Source organism: Neolamprologus brichardi, chromosome 9 (assembly GCF_056152115.1).
Source record: "Neolamprologus brichardi isolate AB-2024 chromosome 9, ASM5615211v1, whole genome shotgun sequence".
Classification (NCBI taxonomy): Eukaryota; Metazoa; Chordata; class Actinopteri; order Cichliformes; family Cichlidae; genus Neolamprologus; species Neolamprologus brichardi.
The window spans coordinates 38,897,247-38,915,925 of record NC_142112.1 but is presented as its reverse complement, the minus strand read 5'-3'; the positions used below and the strand labels follow the sequence as shown (position 1 = coordinate 38,915,925).

The 18,679-nt window shown below is 40.4% G+C and overlaps 3 protein-coding genes across 4 annotated transcripts in view; all 3 read right to left on the bottom strand.

Annotated features, from left to right (window-relative positions):
• The window catches only part of LOC148101642 (protein NLRC3-like), a 148,407-nt gene that overhangs the window by 34,037 nt on the left and 95,691 nt on the right, over positions 1–18,679 (bottom strand). The gene's annotated exons all lie outside the window — the stretch shown is intronic.
• Positions 1–18,679, bottom strand: part of LOC148101643 (ribonuclease inhibitor) — an 84,350-nt gene that overhangs the window by 6,959 nt on the left and 58,712 nt on the right. The gene's annotated exons all lie outside the window — the stretch shown is intronic.
• LOC102794321 (NLR family CARD domain-containing protein 3-like) overlaps positions 1–18,679 on the bottom strand; it is a 47,479-nt gene that overhangs the window by 2,272 nt on the left and 26,528 nt on the right. Inside the window, exons 4-5 of the mRNA XM_087846576.1 lie at positions 15,465–15,638; positions 13,545–13,718 (exon numbers count right to left, since the gene is read on the bottom strand). Coding sequence (XP_087702702.1) covers positions 13,545–13,718; positions 15,465–15,638 — 348 coding nt within the window. The remainder of the gene's footprint in view (positions 1–13,544; positions 13,719–15,464; positions 15,639–18,679) is intronic.

Genomic DNA, 18,679 nt, shown 5'->3' with positions numbered 1-18,679 from the left:
AACCACACAACAAGAGAAATCAATCTGTTTTTCACATTAAAGTCGTACATTTCTCTTGAAAACATGAAAAAGAGTTGGAAAAAGTCGTGTTTTTCATTCCACGAAACACATGGCTTCACTTTTATAGGTCATGTGTGAAAGAAATGGACATATTTGAAGTCCAACAACACCTTTTTCCAGTCACATCATTAAAGACGACAAATTGCAATTTATTTTCATTCCAACAAGTCATCTTCTGACCTGGACTGACAACACTGGTCTCTTTGTGCAGCTGGCTGTGACACCAGTGGTCAGGGACCGTCGAGAAAGTGCAACACTGAAAGAACATCACACACAAATTTGCTTCCAGCACTTTCACACAAACATCTACTATCATTATTTTCACCAAACTCTTTGGAGTCCTTTACTGGAAATTCAAATGTGATTCAAAAGGGTCAAGGACCCGGGCGCAACGCTCATAGTAGCAGGAGACTTTAACAAAGCAAACCTCGGATAAGTCATGCCGATCATTTACTAACAGGTCATGTGTCTGACGAGGGGGGATAGAACCTCTGACCATTGCATACAAGCATAGCTGTTGTCATGGTACGGCTGTCTGCAGGCAGGAGAAGATGACCCAAACACAGGACTCATTGAGGTAAAATGTGAACACAAAAACACTGCTTTATTGCAGGCTTGGAAGTAATACGAAATAATATCAAACTAAACTGGGAAAACCTAAGAATATAAACTCACGAGGAAACACACAGCATGATGGTGAACCGATGTTAAAGGAACAGGTAGACACAGCTGGAACTAATTAGGCAAGACAAGACAAGGAAGTAAAACAGAATACACTAACATGAGACAAGACCTTCAAATTGAAATAGGAAACATACACTGACAGAACTCAGACACTGACACAGAACAATTGGGACACTCAACCAAAATCTAAGAACTAACAAACACATCAAGAAATCAAAGATTAATAACACAAGACAGAAAATACTGGGTCACCGATCCAGGACCGTGACAGCTACAAAGCTGTTTCACACCTGGCTTTTGGGAAGTCTGACCACAATGCCATCTTCCTCATTCCTCAGTATAATCAAAACACAGAGGGATGAAGCAACCATGAGGGAGGTGAAATGCTGGTCTGCCCAATCAGAAGTGTGGAGATCAGGGAAATATTTTACTGCTACTATTCATAACCATCATCATTACCATTACATTAATTATCATTTCATTAAAGCAGTTATTCAATAGATTACACATGTTCTTAGTTAAGTCTATTACACCTATCACAGAGAGCTTCTGTCTGGTAAAAGGTTAGAAGCATCGACGGGTGGGGTGAGGCTGAGTGCGTTGGAGGTCGAGACATACATGCACAAACAGTAGTTAGACTCATATTTAGGTAAGAGTTCAAATAACAGTTTGCAAAAGCTTGTGACTGCAAAATTGTGTCTGCCTAAGGGACAGTTTGTTCCAGGAGATAAGCGAGAGTTAGAAGATTAATAGGAAGCACCTGGCCTCGAGACGGAGAAGATGTCCTTTTGAATGTGTCAAAAGTCGTCAACAGAACATTTGTTGTTTTTGAAACTTATGCATGAATTGTATCGATGCTGTCGGTGGGCAGTGTTCATCTCCCCACGTGTGTGTTCATTAAAATCATTGTTTGACCGAAGCTCTTCTGGACCATTATTGTTTTTATGCTCACCCTCAATATCTGAACCCGTAACATTTTGGAGGCTCGTCCGGTGAATTGCGGAGGGAGTGAGTTTGGAGGTTTGGATGGAGAAATCCGGGGTCCAGAGGGCGGTCAGACGCGCAGACACGATCCGGTGATCGAACTGAGTGGACAAAGGCCGGCCTATTTAAAAGGTGAGGCACATACCTGTTTAATTATTTCCAAAGTGTGCCAAATTGGACATTGAAAATTAAAGTATACTCACTAAATCACTGGTAAAGGTCTGTGTTGATTTTGGTGGAAGCTTCATGAAGTTTGAAAGTGACCGTACTGAGAATTTAAAGCAGTTGGGTTGCTGAATTTAGTTAGTTTAGTGAATTTAGTATAATAGGTAATTGGTGAATTAAAATTAAATTTTTTAGAACGGGACTACGGGAGTTCTAAGAAGTGCATTGCTCAGAGGTAACGCTTTCCAATGCCACGGACGCGTAGGCATTGTCCTGTATGAGGGATAGTCAGTTCGCCACTGTGGAGCTTGGGGCACTCCAGAAAGGCTAGTGACCAGGTCACTTTCTACTGTTCAGGACAGTAGGTTGCGCTTTTTTGGCCAGCAGAAGTCGGATTTCGGGCATGAAACATTACCTTAAAACTTCAGGGAAAGCCTTGACTGTGAAATGCCAAAAATAGAGCTTCAGGCAAAGTTTGGGTTGGTTGACGCTTTTAAATTCAGTTAGGGCACTAGAAATCGAGCCCCCGTCCGGGATGGATACTGGTTAAATTGATCGCAAAAAACTCAGGGAGTTTATCGGTTGGACCGTTACTTTAAATTTGTCGAAATTGTGTACGTGTTAAGCTGTCAGGCCTGAGAGTGCTTGTAAATATAAGACGTCTTTGTAATATAAAATAAGAGATCTGTGTGTGAAAGATGTCTGTGATCCAGTGCTGAGGCTATTTTTAGACTGCGTGTGTGTGTGTGAAAATGTAAATACAGTGAATTTCCTAAGGGTGTTTGTGTGTGTTTTTATGGATAATTGCTACTGGTTTTATACATTCATATTGAGGAGCGGATGATTGTGGCTGAGTGTGTGGATAGATAACGTGAAAACGGCTTTGCAGCTGCTGGGTGTGAGTAGCTGTGTGTGTGTGTGTGTGTGTGACAGGAACTCTGCATGCCCATAAAAAGGCAACTGCCTGACTGTGTGAAGTATGCACCCAAGGAGAGCGAGAGTAAAATCTAGGCAGATGAAGCGAATGGATGTTTTAAGAAAAATACTAATTGAATGTTTTAGTGTGTTAACCCTTTAAGACCTACCATAGAACCAAGTCCGCGAGAGCTTATATTATATTTTTACATGTTGTAGTGCCATTTTTGGGAGCATTTCAAGTTGCTATACATCAATACAACCATTACAGCCTAAATGTTAATAATATGCATGCATTAAGTGCATAGTAATTACATAAATTGCAAAAAAGTGCAATAAACTACAAAACAAATTGAAAATCGTTTTTGCTTTTTTAACATATATTTCTAGTTAGAGAAATTTAAGAGGCTTATCCCTCAAAACTGTAAATACAAAAAAGTTGCAAAATAGTTTCCCACCACAGGAAATTTATTTTGAGTGTCTTCATAGTTTTATTTTTGAAATACACCAATTTCTATACACTGCAGGAAAAACGAAAATAAATATAATGCAAATTTGCAAAAAAACAGCATATGCATCAAAATAAACTATTTCCAGCAGTGCAATATTAGTCCTAAGCATCCCAGAAACGACACAAAGTCATAAAGTCAAACATAACTTTTAAAAACACCAGTATAAGCTCATGAGGCCTTGATGGTAAAAAACTACATTTCCGCGAAAATTACGTCACTTCCGGTTTCGGGCAGGTCATGGCGGACATGCGATAGTTCGTGCTGATGGACGTAGGAAGTGTTACGAACAGCTGATCGGATCGGCAAAGCGTGTTTCTGGAATATTATGTTTTTGTTGCTGCAAGTGCTTTTTATGCAGTTTTTGCAAAGCTATATGTGGAAGGAAAATGTGACCTAGGACAACTCCTCCGGTTTCATATGCAAAAAAATTTATTGCGCTAGCTCACGTGGTTGCAGTGGTACCAGGATTTAAAAATGGTTACACAAAACGGAGCGTGCCCGCTCTGACCGGTTTTAAAGGGTTAATACAGGTGGATTTCTCTCAACCTGGAAACTCGAGTACAGCGGCAAAAGGATAGATTAACAGAATTGGGACGACAAACAGGCCAGGCTTTGGCTTAAAATTTTACAGCTTGACCTCTCACTTTGTCCCCACCCTGAGAAGAAGCTTAAAGGACAATGAATCTCCTGAGGAAGACCGACAGAACACCGTGGACTTGAAGAGTTAACAGCAGGCAAAAAACAATGCAACTGACCTATAACACTGAAGGGTCAAGCAGCAGCATGTATGAACACCACTGATGGAACATGAGCTTTGAATCACAAGCTGGAAACCAGCCATCCTGGGAGTTGACCTACAAGCAAAGACCGAAAAGATCAACGGAGAAGAAACAGAGACAGCTGAGTTTGGACTGTATTTGCTGGAGATTTCAAGGCCACACAGGACACTGTGAGAAGAGAGGGATGGGGACCAGTCAGAGGTCAAGCCCGGATGAGTTCGAGTGCAAACGTACAGGATATAATTGGATAGAAATTGAAGGCTGAACTTATGATGGTTTATAGATGTCCACCACGTCACAACAAAGAGGTAAAAATAAAGAGAGCAACTAACTAACAATTACATTAATAAATAGAAAAAACACATATACAAGTTGTTACATGTGAAACTATTGTTGGAAAGAATCAGAAGTGAGACAGCTTGAATCCACAGCTCAGTGCAAAGATGCATGAATTAAACCTGATTATAAAAATACATATGCAATGAAGACACGCTTACACTTATATACATGGCATAAATTGGGATTTCTGACCAGAGAGAGAGAGAAACTGGTCGGTTGGGCACTGATGATAGTAATGAAAATGTCTCAGTTTTGGTATCTGTAGGTGCAAGCAGACCTGGACCAATTTTCCACATGCAGCAGTCGGAAGAAAGTTATAGGTTACCATCACTGGAAATGTTCAGGCAACTTTCTGGCTGAATTGTTGATAGCACCATGTGCCCCTCAATCTCACAAGCAAGCTCTAACTCCTGGCTGAAGACAAGGAATGCTGTTATTTAAGGTGGGAAATCAAAATTTGGGTTAGCAATCTTGGGAAAAATACTGACTGCTTATGTTGGAGAATTGCAAAGGAGTCTGAAACACTGCAAAAGAAACTTATAAAAATCACACACACAACCAGAGAAATGTGAGAGGAAGGCACCTGTTAAGGAAATGCCTTGTTTGAGAAAAAAAAAAAAAAAAAAAAAAAAAGGGGGAGAGAAGGCTGACACAGGGCCTGGCCCGGTGTTTCTCCCCTCTTTGAATAACACAACATAATTTTCCTGTCCGCCTGTTGTTGTTTTGTTTTTGTTTTTTCTCTTTATGTTTAATTACAGGCTGCTTTGCTGGCCCTGAAAGCCGAGGCTGACCTGGACTCCTGCTCTCCCCTCTACCATCTTCGATGTGACCCTGACCAAACGTTGCAGCAGCTGGACCCACAACAACAACCTGAGAATGTCAACAGTACTGCAGGAAAGCAATCTCATGCAGAGGAGACGGAGAGCGTTAAACCCAAAGCTCGTTTCACTACATGGGGGAGATTTCCAGACAGCTTCAGCTGACAGAGCTGTGACGGGACGACCATTAAGCCCGAATGAAAAGTGGGGCTGAGCAACAGAATACTGTGCTTGACAACTCTGCCTTAACACTGTGCAGGACAGTGATGCCAACACGGCAGCAGAAAAAGGCGTGCCAGAGACAGGAGGAGCAACTGAGGTCAGAAGGCACCTCAGAATGGACAAAAAACACAGAAGAAGATGCAGGTTTCACCTGCGGTGAGCATGGACACTGGAGAAAAGGACTGCCTCATTTGTGGCCAGAGCCAGGATGGACTGAACTTTGAACAGCAGCAATGGTGGCAAACAGACTGAAAAGGAGGAGGGCAGGACCCCAGGGCACGCTTCAGGCCGTGTTTTACCCAAAACACCAGAACAGGAAAGTGATGAACACAAACACACACAAACACACATCTAAATACACTGACTTAGAATGAAGAGAAACACACTCATGAACACATGTGCACTCGTTGATTGAGTGAGAAATGACACACATCTAAATCGAAACGCTGATTCAATTCATTGAGAAATGATCCACATACAAATACACATGCACACGCTTGTGCAATGAAGAGTGATGCACACACACACACACACACACACGCTGATGCAATGAAGAATGCTTTGCTAACAAATGCTTATGCTGATATTCAAAATGCTGCACACAAACATCCAAATATAGAATTGGTTACAAGAAGTCATTGATTACTAAGAAAGTGTTTTATTATTGGGTAAATGTGTTTTATGTCACCCGGAGGGCATTTATGTAGCTTTAAGGGACAAGGTCTAAAATTGTCTGGTTATGAAAAACAATGTCTGCGCGTGATGTCTGTGTATGGCTGCTCAAGGCCTCGACTGAATTGTTTACTGTGCTTCACACAGCCTGATGAGGAGCAGTGGTACAGAGTGAAAATGATGAATTAATGGTGTGAGTTTTATTTTCGGAGCGCCACATTTTCTGTGATTGAGATTTAATTCAAGGAGGAACAAAAGTTGCTACGGTACCTGAGGTTCTCATTCCCACACAATATTGTCCCGGCAGGAAGCAAAACTTTCCTGTGAATTTCTGGTTGATTTTTGGTTTTTGCTTAGTACTAGGTTGATTTTATTAGTGAGGTTTGAGTTGTTTTCTTTCTCTGAGAGAGAGAGAGAGAGAGAGAGAGAGATGGTTTTATGTTTGGACATGTCAACGGGCCCTACTATTTGGTATTTTATTAGTATTTTAGTGGTTACGTTTTTTTTGCTTTTGTTACAGTGCACTGAGATAAGAAAATCTGAGAGGTGTGATCCACCGGTGGTGATATTTTGGTATTTTGTGAGGGCCTGATTTAACAAATCAGCTCTTTAAACCAGGCCTGAGAGATTGAAATTTAAAATGAAATGTTTTTACTGAAAACAGTTGCAAAGTGTGCTTCTCCATGATTATAATGGGCTCTGGAGAAATTCACTTATGAGACACAGATCACATGAGATAGTCCTGAGTCTAAAAGGATTGCAGCGAGTCAATCCAGTCCAAAAAAAAAAAACAAGGAATTGTTTTCTTTTTAAAATGATGACGTCATCTGTGCAATAAAAACAGTGTGCAATAAAAATACACTTATTCTTCTTTTTTATTACTAAGTTATTATATTGTGTTGTGTTGTTTGTGTTGCGTTGTGATGTGTCATATCGTGTCGTGTTGTGTTATATGTAGTGCCGACGTAGGACAGTTTTCCAATTTCATTGTACTATTGTACTATGTATGACTGTGCAATGACAATAAAGACTTATCTTATCTCTATCTTATCTTATCTTGCTGGTGATGGATGCTCGAATAGATTACGCGTGAGACTCCATTATCAGCAATATCTGGTATGAATGTGTGTGGAGGTATGCATGTAACTGGACTGTGATGGACTGACGACTAAAAGTTTTAACTGACTTGATACTGAGACAAAAACGGTACCGACTTTAGGATTAGTGAATGTCCACAAACAATTCATCCAGCCTCTAAAAGAAGGGTGGATGTTTTGTCTTGCTTTGTTTTGTTTTTGCAGGAGCAGAAGGATGACAGAGACTAGAGGGGGAGACTGTAGCTGCACATGAGAGTGTGGAACTGCAGACTTAACCCTTTGGTTGCTAATTTTGAGTTACTGATGTTTGCATTAAGAAAATTGTGTTTTATTAGCTGTGTTTTAATTAAGGTATCACATTATATTGTTGGAAATATCAAAGGCTACAGTGGAGAAAATATGTTACTATTAACCATAGCAGGCCACTGTAAAAAGTCAATTAACTTTTATAGAGAAAAAAGCCAAAACTTTAACAATACCTTTGAATAACAGGGGAATGATAGACTTGTTACATTCAAAATAGAGATATGTAATAACAAACACTGGTCCGTGTCATTTAGGTTCTCCATTGAAATAGTCAATAATTTAGAAAAGTAGAATATAACCAACAGGGGCATGTGATAGGATGTGGTACTGCAAGAGAACAAGAGCAAATTAAAGAAAGAAAACCTATTGTGTTTAGTTTTGATAAATTAAAATTAAAATGTACCATTACACTCAGGATCAATATGAAATCAAAATATATGCAAATTCTGTATGAGGCACATGACTGATAACTGTTCTGTCCTGAGCTTTTGTTTTTACAGCACCCACTTGACCACACCAACAGTTTTTCGCCACCAAAGGGGTAATTGCAAATATTCAAGGGAGGAATATCACCAAAGTGGGAAAGGTAAGCCCCGATGGGGGTGATAACACCATAAATGTCACCTATGGTCAAATTCTTAAAATTTGACACCAAGCCTAAAAATTCTCCAAAATTTAGAGACAGGGTGGAGCTCTAGATAGACATAATGTAGCAAGCCACATGAGGATGAAGTGTTGGAATCTATAATATGGGGAACCTACACTCAGTAAAAAGCTGACCATGTTGATTATGTTTATTCCAGTGTGCAGAGATCGGCTATTCTGACCAGGAAATGTAATAAACAGAATTGTCGGAACAATCGGCGTCAAAAGTCACCTTTGACAGTCCAGACTGGGATGGCATTGGACATCCTCAGGGTGGAAAAGGGTTGGTGTGACCAAGGTGTGGTTTGGCTTGTTGTATGTATATTTCAAAATGATACAGCTCTGGAGGGACCAGTTACCAGCCCATGGAAGGATGACTTTATTAAATAGGAGAAGGAATTTTCTGGGATTGATGATCCTCTGGGTAAGTGGTTGGCTAAAGCATGCATAAAATAATCATTTTGTTATTGATTGGTAATAGATTGATAATAGGCCACATTCACAGCTGTATTGACTTGTTGTGGACGCAGTCTACTTCATGTTTAAGCACTCTAATTAACAGATTGAAAATAGTGACATCAAGGGAAGAATATGCAGCACCACACTATCAGATGCCAGTGACGGTTGGGCTCAGTGATAAATCAGGTGAGCTGGATTCATGGCTGAATCAAGACAGATTCCCCTGCTGTGGTCAGTGAGGGAAAAACAGTGAAAAAAAAAAGAAGAAAAAACGGCGTTTCAAATGTGAAGTTCATATTAATACGGATTTTGTTTCTAGGCAGTTCTGCGGACGCAGGCTCTGGGTGGAGCCAGGAGTTTAGCAGATTTAACATAATAACTAAACTGATTTCATTCCCTAACACAGGATGACAAGACTGGGGCAACGATACTCGAGAGGAGAATTTCTGATACTTTCTGAGATATGATGTCACTAACCTTTTCTTTTGATTTCTAGCTCCAGGTGAATTGACACACGGGAGTGTGTGGGACACATTTCACTGCGTTTTGTACTTGTATAACCATGCATGTGACAAACAAAGAATCTTGAAGCTTGTGTCTTGAATCTTGGTAAGACAAAAGAGGATTATGAGGAAATATGATGAAATATTTTGTAATAGTAGGAAGTTTTGGAATAATTTTCCTCATAAACCAAACAAAATGACTCACAAACATGGTTTTGCAAACTCAAGGTTGAACTTTGACCAGCAGGATAACCCTGATGTTTAAAGTCAAGCATATTTGGATATTTTACACAATAATGGATCAGTATAACATCAGCCTTATGTCTGCTATTTAGTGTCACCACAACTTTCACATCATATTCATCTCAGTACAACGAAAACATACTGACTGACCTCAGAGTTTCAAATCGACATTGTGGATTCTCCAGAAGAACACACAGCTGCTTCACACCTGAATCCTGCAGGTTGTTGTTACTCATGTCCAGCACTATCAGATGGGAGGGGTTGGACTTCAGCACTGCTTCCAGATAATCACAGCTGATCTCTGACAAATCACAGCTCTCCAATCTGTATAAAGAATGAAAGATGTAAGTTTATTAGACAAAGTGTGTGCTTGAAATCATTCAGTGTTTCATCATCTGTTCAGAGCTGAAGAAGGTTCAGAATGTAGAAGTTTAGAAAATGGAAACTCCAAACAGCTGAAACCAACAGGAAGCAGCTTCAAAGAAACACCAATAGAGACGAAAAAAAAAAGAAAAAAAAAGTGTATTTCAAAGACAGTGTTACTGATGATCATCTTCCACGCATGAGTGTTAATGATGCACAAAATGCAGTGAGTGCAAAGATGGAGCAAGGAGGATGACAGAGAGACATCAAGAGCATCAGGAACCCAGCAAGGAAATGAGCAGAAGAATTTGAGCCTGTTGGATTGAAGCTTTCACAGAGACGAGTTTTGCTGGACATGGCCAGGACACAGACTTTTAATCCAGAAATTTGGATGACTTTTCTGTCTTTATTTTTCACAAATGATGCTGTAACTCTGTGACTGTCCCGGAATTTTCAACAGCATGATTACGTCCTTTTTACCTGAGTTTCTACAGCTTGTATAACAACAGTATACATTCACCTGCAGGCACACGCTGCCTCCGCTTCAGCTCTTTTTATGATGCACAAACTACAGAAGCCAAACTTAGACTGGCTTGTTTCAATCATGTCTGCTTACAAAGACACTTTGAAACTCTTATCAGTATGTTTCAAACTCTGGACCTTTGCTTTGGACCAGTAAAGGATGCTTAGAAATCCCTCCTGCTGCCTCATCTTGAACATGATCAGCACTTTAACACTGAGCATAGGGATGTGGAAAAGGCCTTCTTCTCTATGAGAGGAAACAAGTGTCATGGACCTAATCTTTCTGGCAGTTTACTCCGAGTTATATAACCACAGAAAAAAAATAATTCTCAAGAACCTGGCCCACAAAACTGTCACTCAGGTTCAAGTGTTCTAAAAGCCCTCTGATGAAAACATCAGGCTGGTTTCTTAATTCCTCCCCAGAGGGATGCTGCTCTCACCCTTATTATTCAACCTGCAGGTAAATGTGTGTGAGAGCAGCCACGGCCCGCTCCTCCATGGTTTCATTCACACTCATCTCATACTGAACACACACACTTTGTAGGAATCATCAGTACTTTGACTGCTTCTCAGGTTAACTTCAGGTTAGCCATTTAGCATTTCTCCAGTCTGAGTCACAGAGTGTCACATGACGTCACAGAAGCTGATTGGTCAGCTTCAGTGATGGTGGTGGAGCAGTATTAATGATGATGCAGTAGAACAACAGGAATACGGGGATATAAGACTGTTAGTGGGTTTAGTCATTTCTACTGCACTGTTTGTCCTTCTTATTGAAGTGACCTGCTAAGAGCTCACACTGTTCTCTGTAGAAATGATGTCAATATGACTCATCAGATGTTTGGAGGCATGTTTTATGTTTGCTCTTCTGGAAACTCTCAGTATAAAATATGGAATATGAAAAGGAATGGAGACACCTTTCAGTCTTTATGGACCAGTTTCTGTACCTGCCACCATCATTCTACATGTTTGTACATAAGCTTATAAAATCCTGTGTACTGTTAAAGACTTTATTTATTACTCTTTGCCTGCTTCACTGTCACTGTGTGGGCAGAGCTGCCTGAGTCCCGGCAACACAGAAGCATCGAAACAGCAGACAGCTCTGCCTCTTTTCTTCATCCTCCATCTCTCTTTTCTCTTCTTCAGTGTTCTGCAGCCACGGAGCCTCACAGCCGTTAACAAACCCATACCTGACCAGCTAGCATTACCTAGCATGCCGTCCAGCAGTGTCAGTTTAGAGCAGGGATTGGAAACCTTTTTGATGATGAGTGCCATCTAAAATTTCCTCAGAAGTCAATGTGCCATATGATTGCATTAGCAATAAATTTAATAACGCTCTACATGAACAGTTACACACTATATAAAACAACTTTAAAGAATTATATTTGTTCGCAGATGTTGACGGCTGTCAGCGAATAGTTATCAGCTATTTTGAAACCAAAAAAAACACTTTTTATCCATATTAGCAAATGATCTGTACATCAGAAAATGCAAATGCTATTTATGGTCTCCTCAGAACAATGAAAACAAATGCTGTTGTGACAGTGATGTACACCCTCTTGTTGGTATATGTGTGATTTCTATACATTTTACATCAGATGAAAACTTTGGTAGTAAGATTCAGATAATTATTTATTAAAAAACTAGACATTTTAAATGAGAATAAGGAAGAAAACTATTTCTTTGTGCCCCCCTTTCCCTGTTAATGCCCTACCTGGCCCATGGCAAAACTTTGCTAGACCCGCCCCTGCACAGTTACCAGCTGTCACATACTTAGAAAAGGATCCTGGTGTTATTTGTCTCTCAGAAACAGTTCATAACTTCCCTTCAACTCATTCATGTCACCTAAAAGGTAAACCTGTTTCTCCATCATTTGTTCAGCTCTGATGATTCAGTAAGGACATCTCCTGGTTTCATCTTCATGTTTCCCTCTCACTAGATATCCAAACCGACGTCATGACTATCAGCTTTTACAGCTGTGGCTCCAGCAAACTTCAACTGATACTAGGAATTAATATTAAATAAATTCTAACAACAGCTGATCAAGCTTAAACGTGCTGCTGTTGTTTAGCGTGACATCCTTTGATTTCCTCTTTCTGGTGCAAAGTCGGTGATAAACAAACAAGAGAGACGGGACTTGCGTCAGAAAAGCAGATCAGCTGATCATTGATCAGTTTCATGATTGAAGTAGCAACAGGAGAGGGAGGGGGAGAGAATGAGAGAAGAAGAGGAAACTGACAGCGTAACGACAGAATAACTCCAGCTAAAGTCCGGGACAAACTGTGTTCCTTTTCGGCACAATACGAAACGCGTAATATTTTCGGGACGATTCCATTTTTTACAGGATGGTTGGCAACTCTACTAACTAACCTTATGAATAAAATAATCCAATCCACCACCTCTCATTGTTCATGCCGTTACAAAAAAAAAAAAAGTCACCGGGCATATGCCCGGTATGCCCGATGGCCAGTCCAGCTATGTTAACCTGCAACCAAATCTGCAGCTCCATACAGCAATGTTACGACTTAGATTATATCTTATAACTCATAACTCTTATGTTAGCTCCCCTCAGTAGCATACTGTCTGAAATATTCGACGACTGCAATAATTCTTTAAGTGTTATTTTTTCCTTGGCCCCCTCGGGTCTCTCCTCCTCCTGCCTCCCCTTTCCTTCATCCACCTGCTGGCGTGGAAGCTCCGCCATAGACACCACCAAACAACTGAGTTATTTTTACATTTTACACATCGGCCAGCATCTGGCCAATCCACTACCTTTCATTGTTTATACCGTTACAAAAAAACAAAACAACAAACAAACAAAACCCATCGACCCATAAAAACGAAAAATCATACAAATGCCCGATGGCCAGTCCAGTTATAGTCGTGCCATCAGTTAATCCTTCGCATGCCAGCTGTGGCACGCGTGGCCAGGGTTGCCGACCCCTGGTTTAGAGTGACACTGCTGTTTAAGATCAGCATAATATCAGCCTTATGTCTGCAGTTTAGTGTCACAACTAGTGGCACAACTTTCACATTATATTCATCTCAACACAACTAAAACATACAGAGATAGCTCTGTACATAGAGCGTTTGCCCCATGATCAGAAGGTCTGGGGTTCAAATTGAATGAACGGCTAACCTTAGGTACCCCTGAACCATGTACACACTGCACACTGCTCCGTGGGCGCTGCTTCACTGAGTGATTAAATGCAGAACAGGATTAAGTACACATTGTACATTATACAAGATGTTGAATTACCTCAGAGTTTCAAGTCCACATACTGGACTCTCCAGAAAACCACACAGCTGCTTCACTCCTGAATCTTGCAGCTTGTTCTGACTCAGGTCCAGCTCACTCAGATGGGAGGGGTTGGACCTCAGTGCTGCCGCCAGATAATCACAGCTGATCTCTGACAAACCACACCACCTCAATCTGTATAAAGAACGAAAGATGTAAGTTTATTAGACAAAGTGCTTGAAATCATTCAGTGTTTCATCATCTGTTCACAGCTGAAGAAGGTTCAAGTTTAGAAAATGGAAACTCCAAACAGCTGAAGCCAACAGGAAGCACCTCCAAACAAACACAACAAGAGAAAAAATTCTGAATTTTCACATTAAAGTCATACATTCCTCTTAAAAACATGAAAAAGAGTTGAAAAAGTCATGTTTTTTTCATTCCAGAAACCACAAGGCTTCACTTTTAAAGGTGAAGTGTGAAAGAAATGGACATATTTGAAGTCCAACACCTTTTTCCGGTCACATCATTAAAGCAGACAAATTACAAGTTCATTTTCATTCCAACAAGTCATCTTCTGACCTGAACTGACAACACTGGTCTCTATGTGCAGCTGGTTGTGAGATCAGTGCTCAGGGGCTGTCTACAAAGTGCAACACTGAAAGAACATCACACACAAATTTGCTTCCAGCACTTTCACACAAACATCTACTATCATTATTTTCACCAAACTCTGTGGATCCTTTATTGGAAATTCAAATAGGATTCAAATGGTCAGACAAATGAGGGTTATGAGGAAATGTAATGAAATGTTATGTATTAGCAGGAAGTTATTGAATCATTTTCCCCACATAGCAAGCAGATCTGGCCCGGATCTGGTATCAAGCCGGCACTGCTGGCTGACTTCTGGCATGAGACCTATGTCATCCAGATATGGGTGACATAGACTGTAGATGGTTCCTGAGCGCTCATCTCACAGCCAGCTCCACATAGAGACCAGTGTTGTTGGTCCAAAGAAATGGAATGAATAAACAAGACAATAAACATTAACATCAGCACAACCAGGACAATGATAGCAGGTAATGCCCCAAAACTGCCATTTCTCATTCTACAACTTCAACAAATGCACATGAATTATACTTTATACACAGACCCACAGTCTCTGATTGCTCTGAAATCTCACTGACAGTCAATAGAAATAAAGAAAAGTCCAGACTGACAGTCTCTGTGGGGTTAGGCAGTGAACTGCTCAGGCTGCGTTCAAGTGCATCACAAACTATTGGAATTGGATCCAACTTTGTGAAGCAGATTTCTTCTCAGCTGCTGTTTTGAACATTTCTCATTTCCTCATGAACTGGATTAAACTCTGTAAATGAACTGAGAACTATTTCTACATTTGAAACTATGGATCCATTTTCCCGTTCACTTCTGTACATTAGAACTGTAAATGAACATCATCACAGCTCCTAACTTCACCTTTATTAGCTTTGACATTCATGTATTTCTTTTCTCTCTCTGTTTCCACACAAGCTCAAAGTCTCTGCAGCCTGTTTTTATCTGCTATCATCAGATCTCCAACAGCCTCATTCACATCCCTCACACACTCTACAGCCTCATCAGTACTGACTTCATCTTCACTGACTGATGGAGCACAACATGAACATGTGGAGGCTGAAAAACTGTCCTGTCAAACATCTCCCCGCCACCACTCCACTTCTGTCAGCCTTTAAATGAACCCTGCTCAAGTCTGTCACTTCTATTTGGAGCCAAAAGGAAAAACTGTTGTTCAGTCGTTTGGAAAGACGACATTTCTGAAAGCACTCAAACTTCTTCACATTTGTCTTCAGACACATCCTGAACATTTAGGAACTAAAGAAAGTTTCAAACATCAATCAAAGATCTGAAATATAGAAAAAAAACAACAGTTACCGTCAGTGAACTCACCTCAGAGTCTCCAGTCGGCAGTTTGGACTCTCCAGTCCAGCACACAGAAGCTTCACTGCTGAATCCTGCAGCTTGTTTTCACTTATATCAACCTCTGTCAGATGGGAGGGGTTGGACTTCAGAGCTGAGGCCACAACTTCACAGTGAGTCTCTGAGAGTCCACACTTAGCCAGTCTGTGATTATAGAGAACATAAAATGTATTATTATAAAGGCAGAACATCTGCATTAATAACACAGACTGAAAGTATATGAAGACAAAACAGAGTGACATCATAATCTGCTCTTCACATCTATTCTTCAGCTCCTCTTACTGTGTTTGACATGATACAATGATTCAGTCTCTCTCAGACCTGCAGACTTTTAATGAGAATCTTTGTTTGGCTTTAATCTGCAGATAAAGGAGGAATAATGGATGATTTGAGTGATTTCCAGCCGGACATTTCAGTGGATGTTCTAAAGAACATATTCACTGATATGAAATGTGTCACTGAATAGGATTAATATCAGTGTAAACATGGTGGAAACAGGTGTGACTACATGGATGTAACAATTCAAATCTGTTCTCCAGTCTTGAATTTGGGATCCATAGAGCTGCTCTGTGCTGAGTCGGTACAATAAAGGAAAGGTGTGGAAGGTTGCAGCATATGGACACAAACACTTTGTGGTTACAGCGTAAAAACTAAATATCAAACAATCAGTTCTGTGATTCATGAGGAAATGAAGTCAGACATTCTTCATTAGGAGCAGGAGCAGGAATAAGAGTGAATCCATAAACAGTCAGAGCTCTATTGAGCCAACCATTCCTTTAACATTAACTAGTAATGACTTCATGAACTTCTTCACAAAGAAAATTTTTATCATTTGAGAAAACATTACCAATAATCATCTCACAGATGTAATATTATCTACAGGTACTTTTAGTACCATTGATATTTGTCACGGTTCTGGGTCATTTTTGACCCAGCATTTTGAGTTTCTTATGTTTTGGATTATTTTTGAGTGATGGATTGTTTTCTTTTTCTCTGGTGCTTTGTTGATTATTATGATAAATCTATGTTTCAGTTATTCTGGTATATTTCTGTATTATGGTTAATGTTCACCTGTATTGTGTTATTATTGCAGGTTTAGTTCAGTGTCTAGTCTGTCTCACTCTGTCTAGTCCATGTCTTAGTTAAGTGTGTCTTGTTTCCTGTTTTACTTTGAAGGTTCATGTTCATGTCTGATGTCAGTATTTCTAGCTTTGCTCCCCTGTTTCATTAGGTCTCATTCCTCCCAGCTGTGTTCCCCTGTGTTCTGATTCCTTGATGACTTTCTCAGTGTATTTAAGCCCAGTGTATCTTTGTGTCAGTGTCGTACCCTCATACCTCCCCTTTGCGTTCAGTTTGCCTATCTGCCTGCTTGCTCGTTTAGTTTTATATTTCCAGTTCAGTTCACTTTTTGCACAACAATAAAGCTGCTTAAAGTTCACCCTTTTGTTCCTGCATTTGTGAGTCCTGCACTTTGGGTCCGCTCCTTGCCTGCACACAGCCATGACAATATTAATTTAGACTCTTTTTCTCCAATTGATCTTTCTGAGTTAACTTCAATAATTACATCCTCCAAACCATCAACGTGTCTTTTAGACCCCATTCCTACAAAACTGCTCAAAGAAGTCCTGCCATTAATTAAATCTTCGATCTTAAATATGATCAACCCATCTCTAATAATCAGCTATGTACCACAGGCCTTCAAGCTCGCTGTAGTTAAACCTTTACTCAAAAAGCATCTCTAGACCCAGCAGTCTTAGCTAATTATAGGCCAATCTCCAACCTTCCTTTCATATCAAACACCCTTGAAAGAGTAGTTGTCAAACAGCTAACAGATCATCTGCAGTCTGTCATCTGAATGGCTTATTTGAAGGGTTTCAGTCAGGTTTCAGAGCTCATCACAGCACAGAAACAGCTTTAGTGAAGGTTACAAATGATCTTCTTATGGCCTCTGACAGTGGACTCATCTCTGGGAACGAGTCCAGAATAAACGGGACAAGAGGGTCAATATCAGTCAGATATGTTAAAATTTATTATTTTAAAAGAACACAAAGGGTTTGCAAAAAAAAAGCCTAAAACATCAAAATGGAAAAGGTCACTAACGACCACAAGATAGTGTTATTGGTGCAACGTGCCAGCAATGCAACTATCACCTGAGGGCTTGCTCTACCCCGGTGGGGGTAAATAAAATTACATTTTGTTTATGTAATTAACACATTTTGAACTCTTAAAGAAATATAACAAAAGGAAAGACACCCAGATGAACTAAAATGATCCATGCAGCAAAAAAATATGTTGTGAGCCGCGACCCTCATATCGCCTTTGGGCTTTTGGAGCCTTGAACTGACTTTTAAAAAGTAATTGGAAAAAAGCACTATGCTGCTAAAAAAAATAGATATTTGCAAAATTCTGCCTAAATATGTATTTTACCTGGTTAATGTGGGTGGCGGGGCGTGGTCTGCAGCGCTGCTGCAGGGGAGGCGGACACACCTGAGCGGCACCTGCAATCACGCCTCGCTGCCTTAAAGTCTGTGCTCTCTCTGCTGTTGAAAAGCTACAGCCGGCTGTATGTGTACAGCAACCGTGTGTGAAAAGTGGTCAATAAAGAGATGCTGAAAAGCGTGTTCAAGGAAACATCGTCGGGTCTGCCGTGATATGTTTACAATGGGACTTTTGCTCCTGAACCTCTGCGCGCAGCGTCTGCAGATCGGGGCTGTACGAAGTCACTTTCATCTTTACACAGGACTGTAAGCTGTCATCTGTGAGGCGTGAGCGGTGTTTGTTTTTAACATAGTTCACGGTGGAGAATAGCTGCTGACATAATGTGGATCCAAAGATCCATAACTGGCCCTACCAGGTCGAAAGTCTTGATAAATGCACGGCGTTTCGGCGGGTACACCGGCTTCCGCGAGTGTGACGCTTATTTTGAACGATAAAAAAATAATAAGATATAATTTTATTTTTATATTTCAAAATCACAATAATCTTCCAATTTAGAACTACAAGTTAAAAAAAGAACTAAACACAAATTAAATACACTTCAGCTAAATACTTCTAATTTATTTTCCCAAACCACCCGGAGCCGCAGTATAAGGACAAAAGAGCCACATGCGGCTCTAGAGTTGCAGGTTGCCGACCCCTGTGCTAGACCTCAGTGCAGCGTTCGATACTGTCGACCATAATATCCT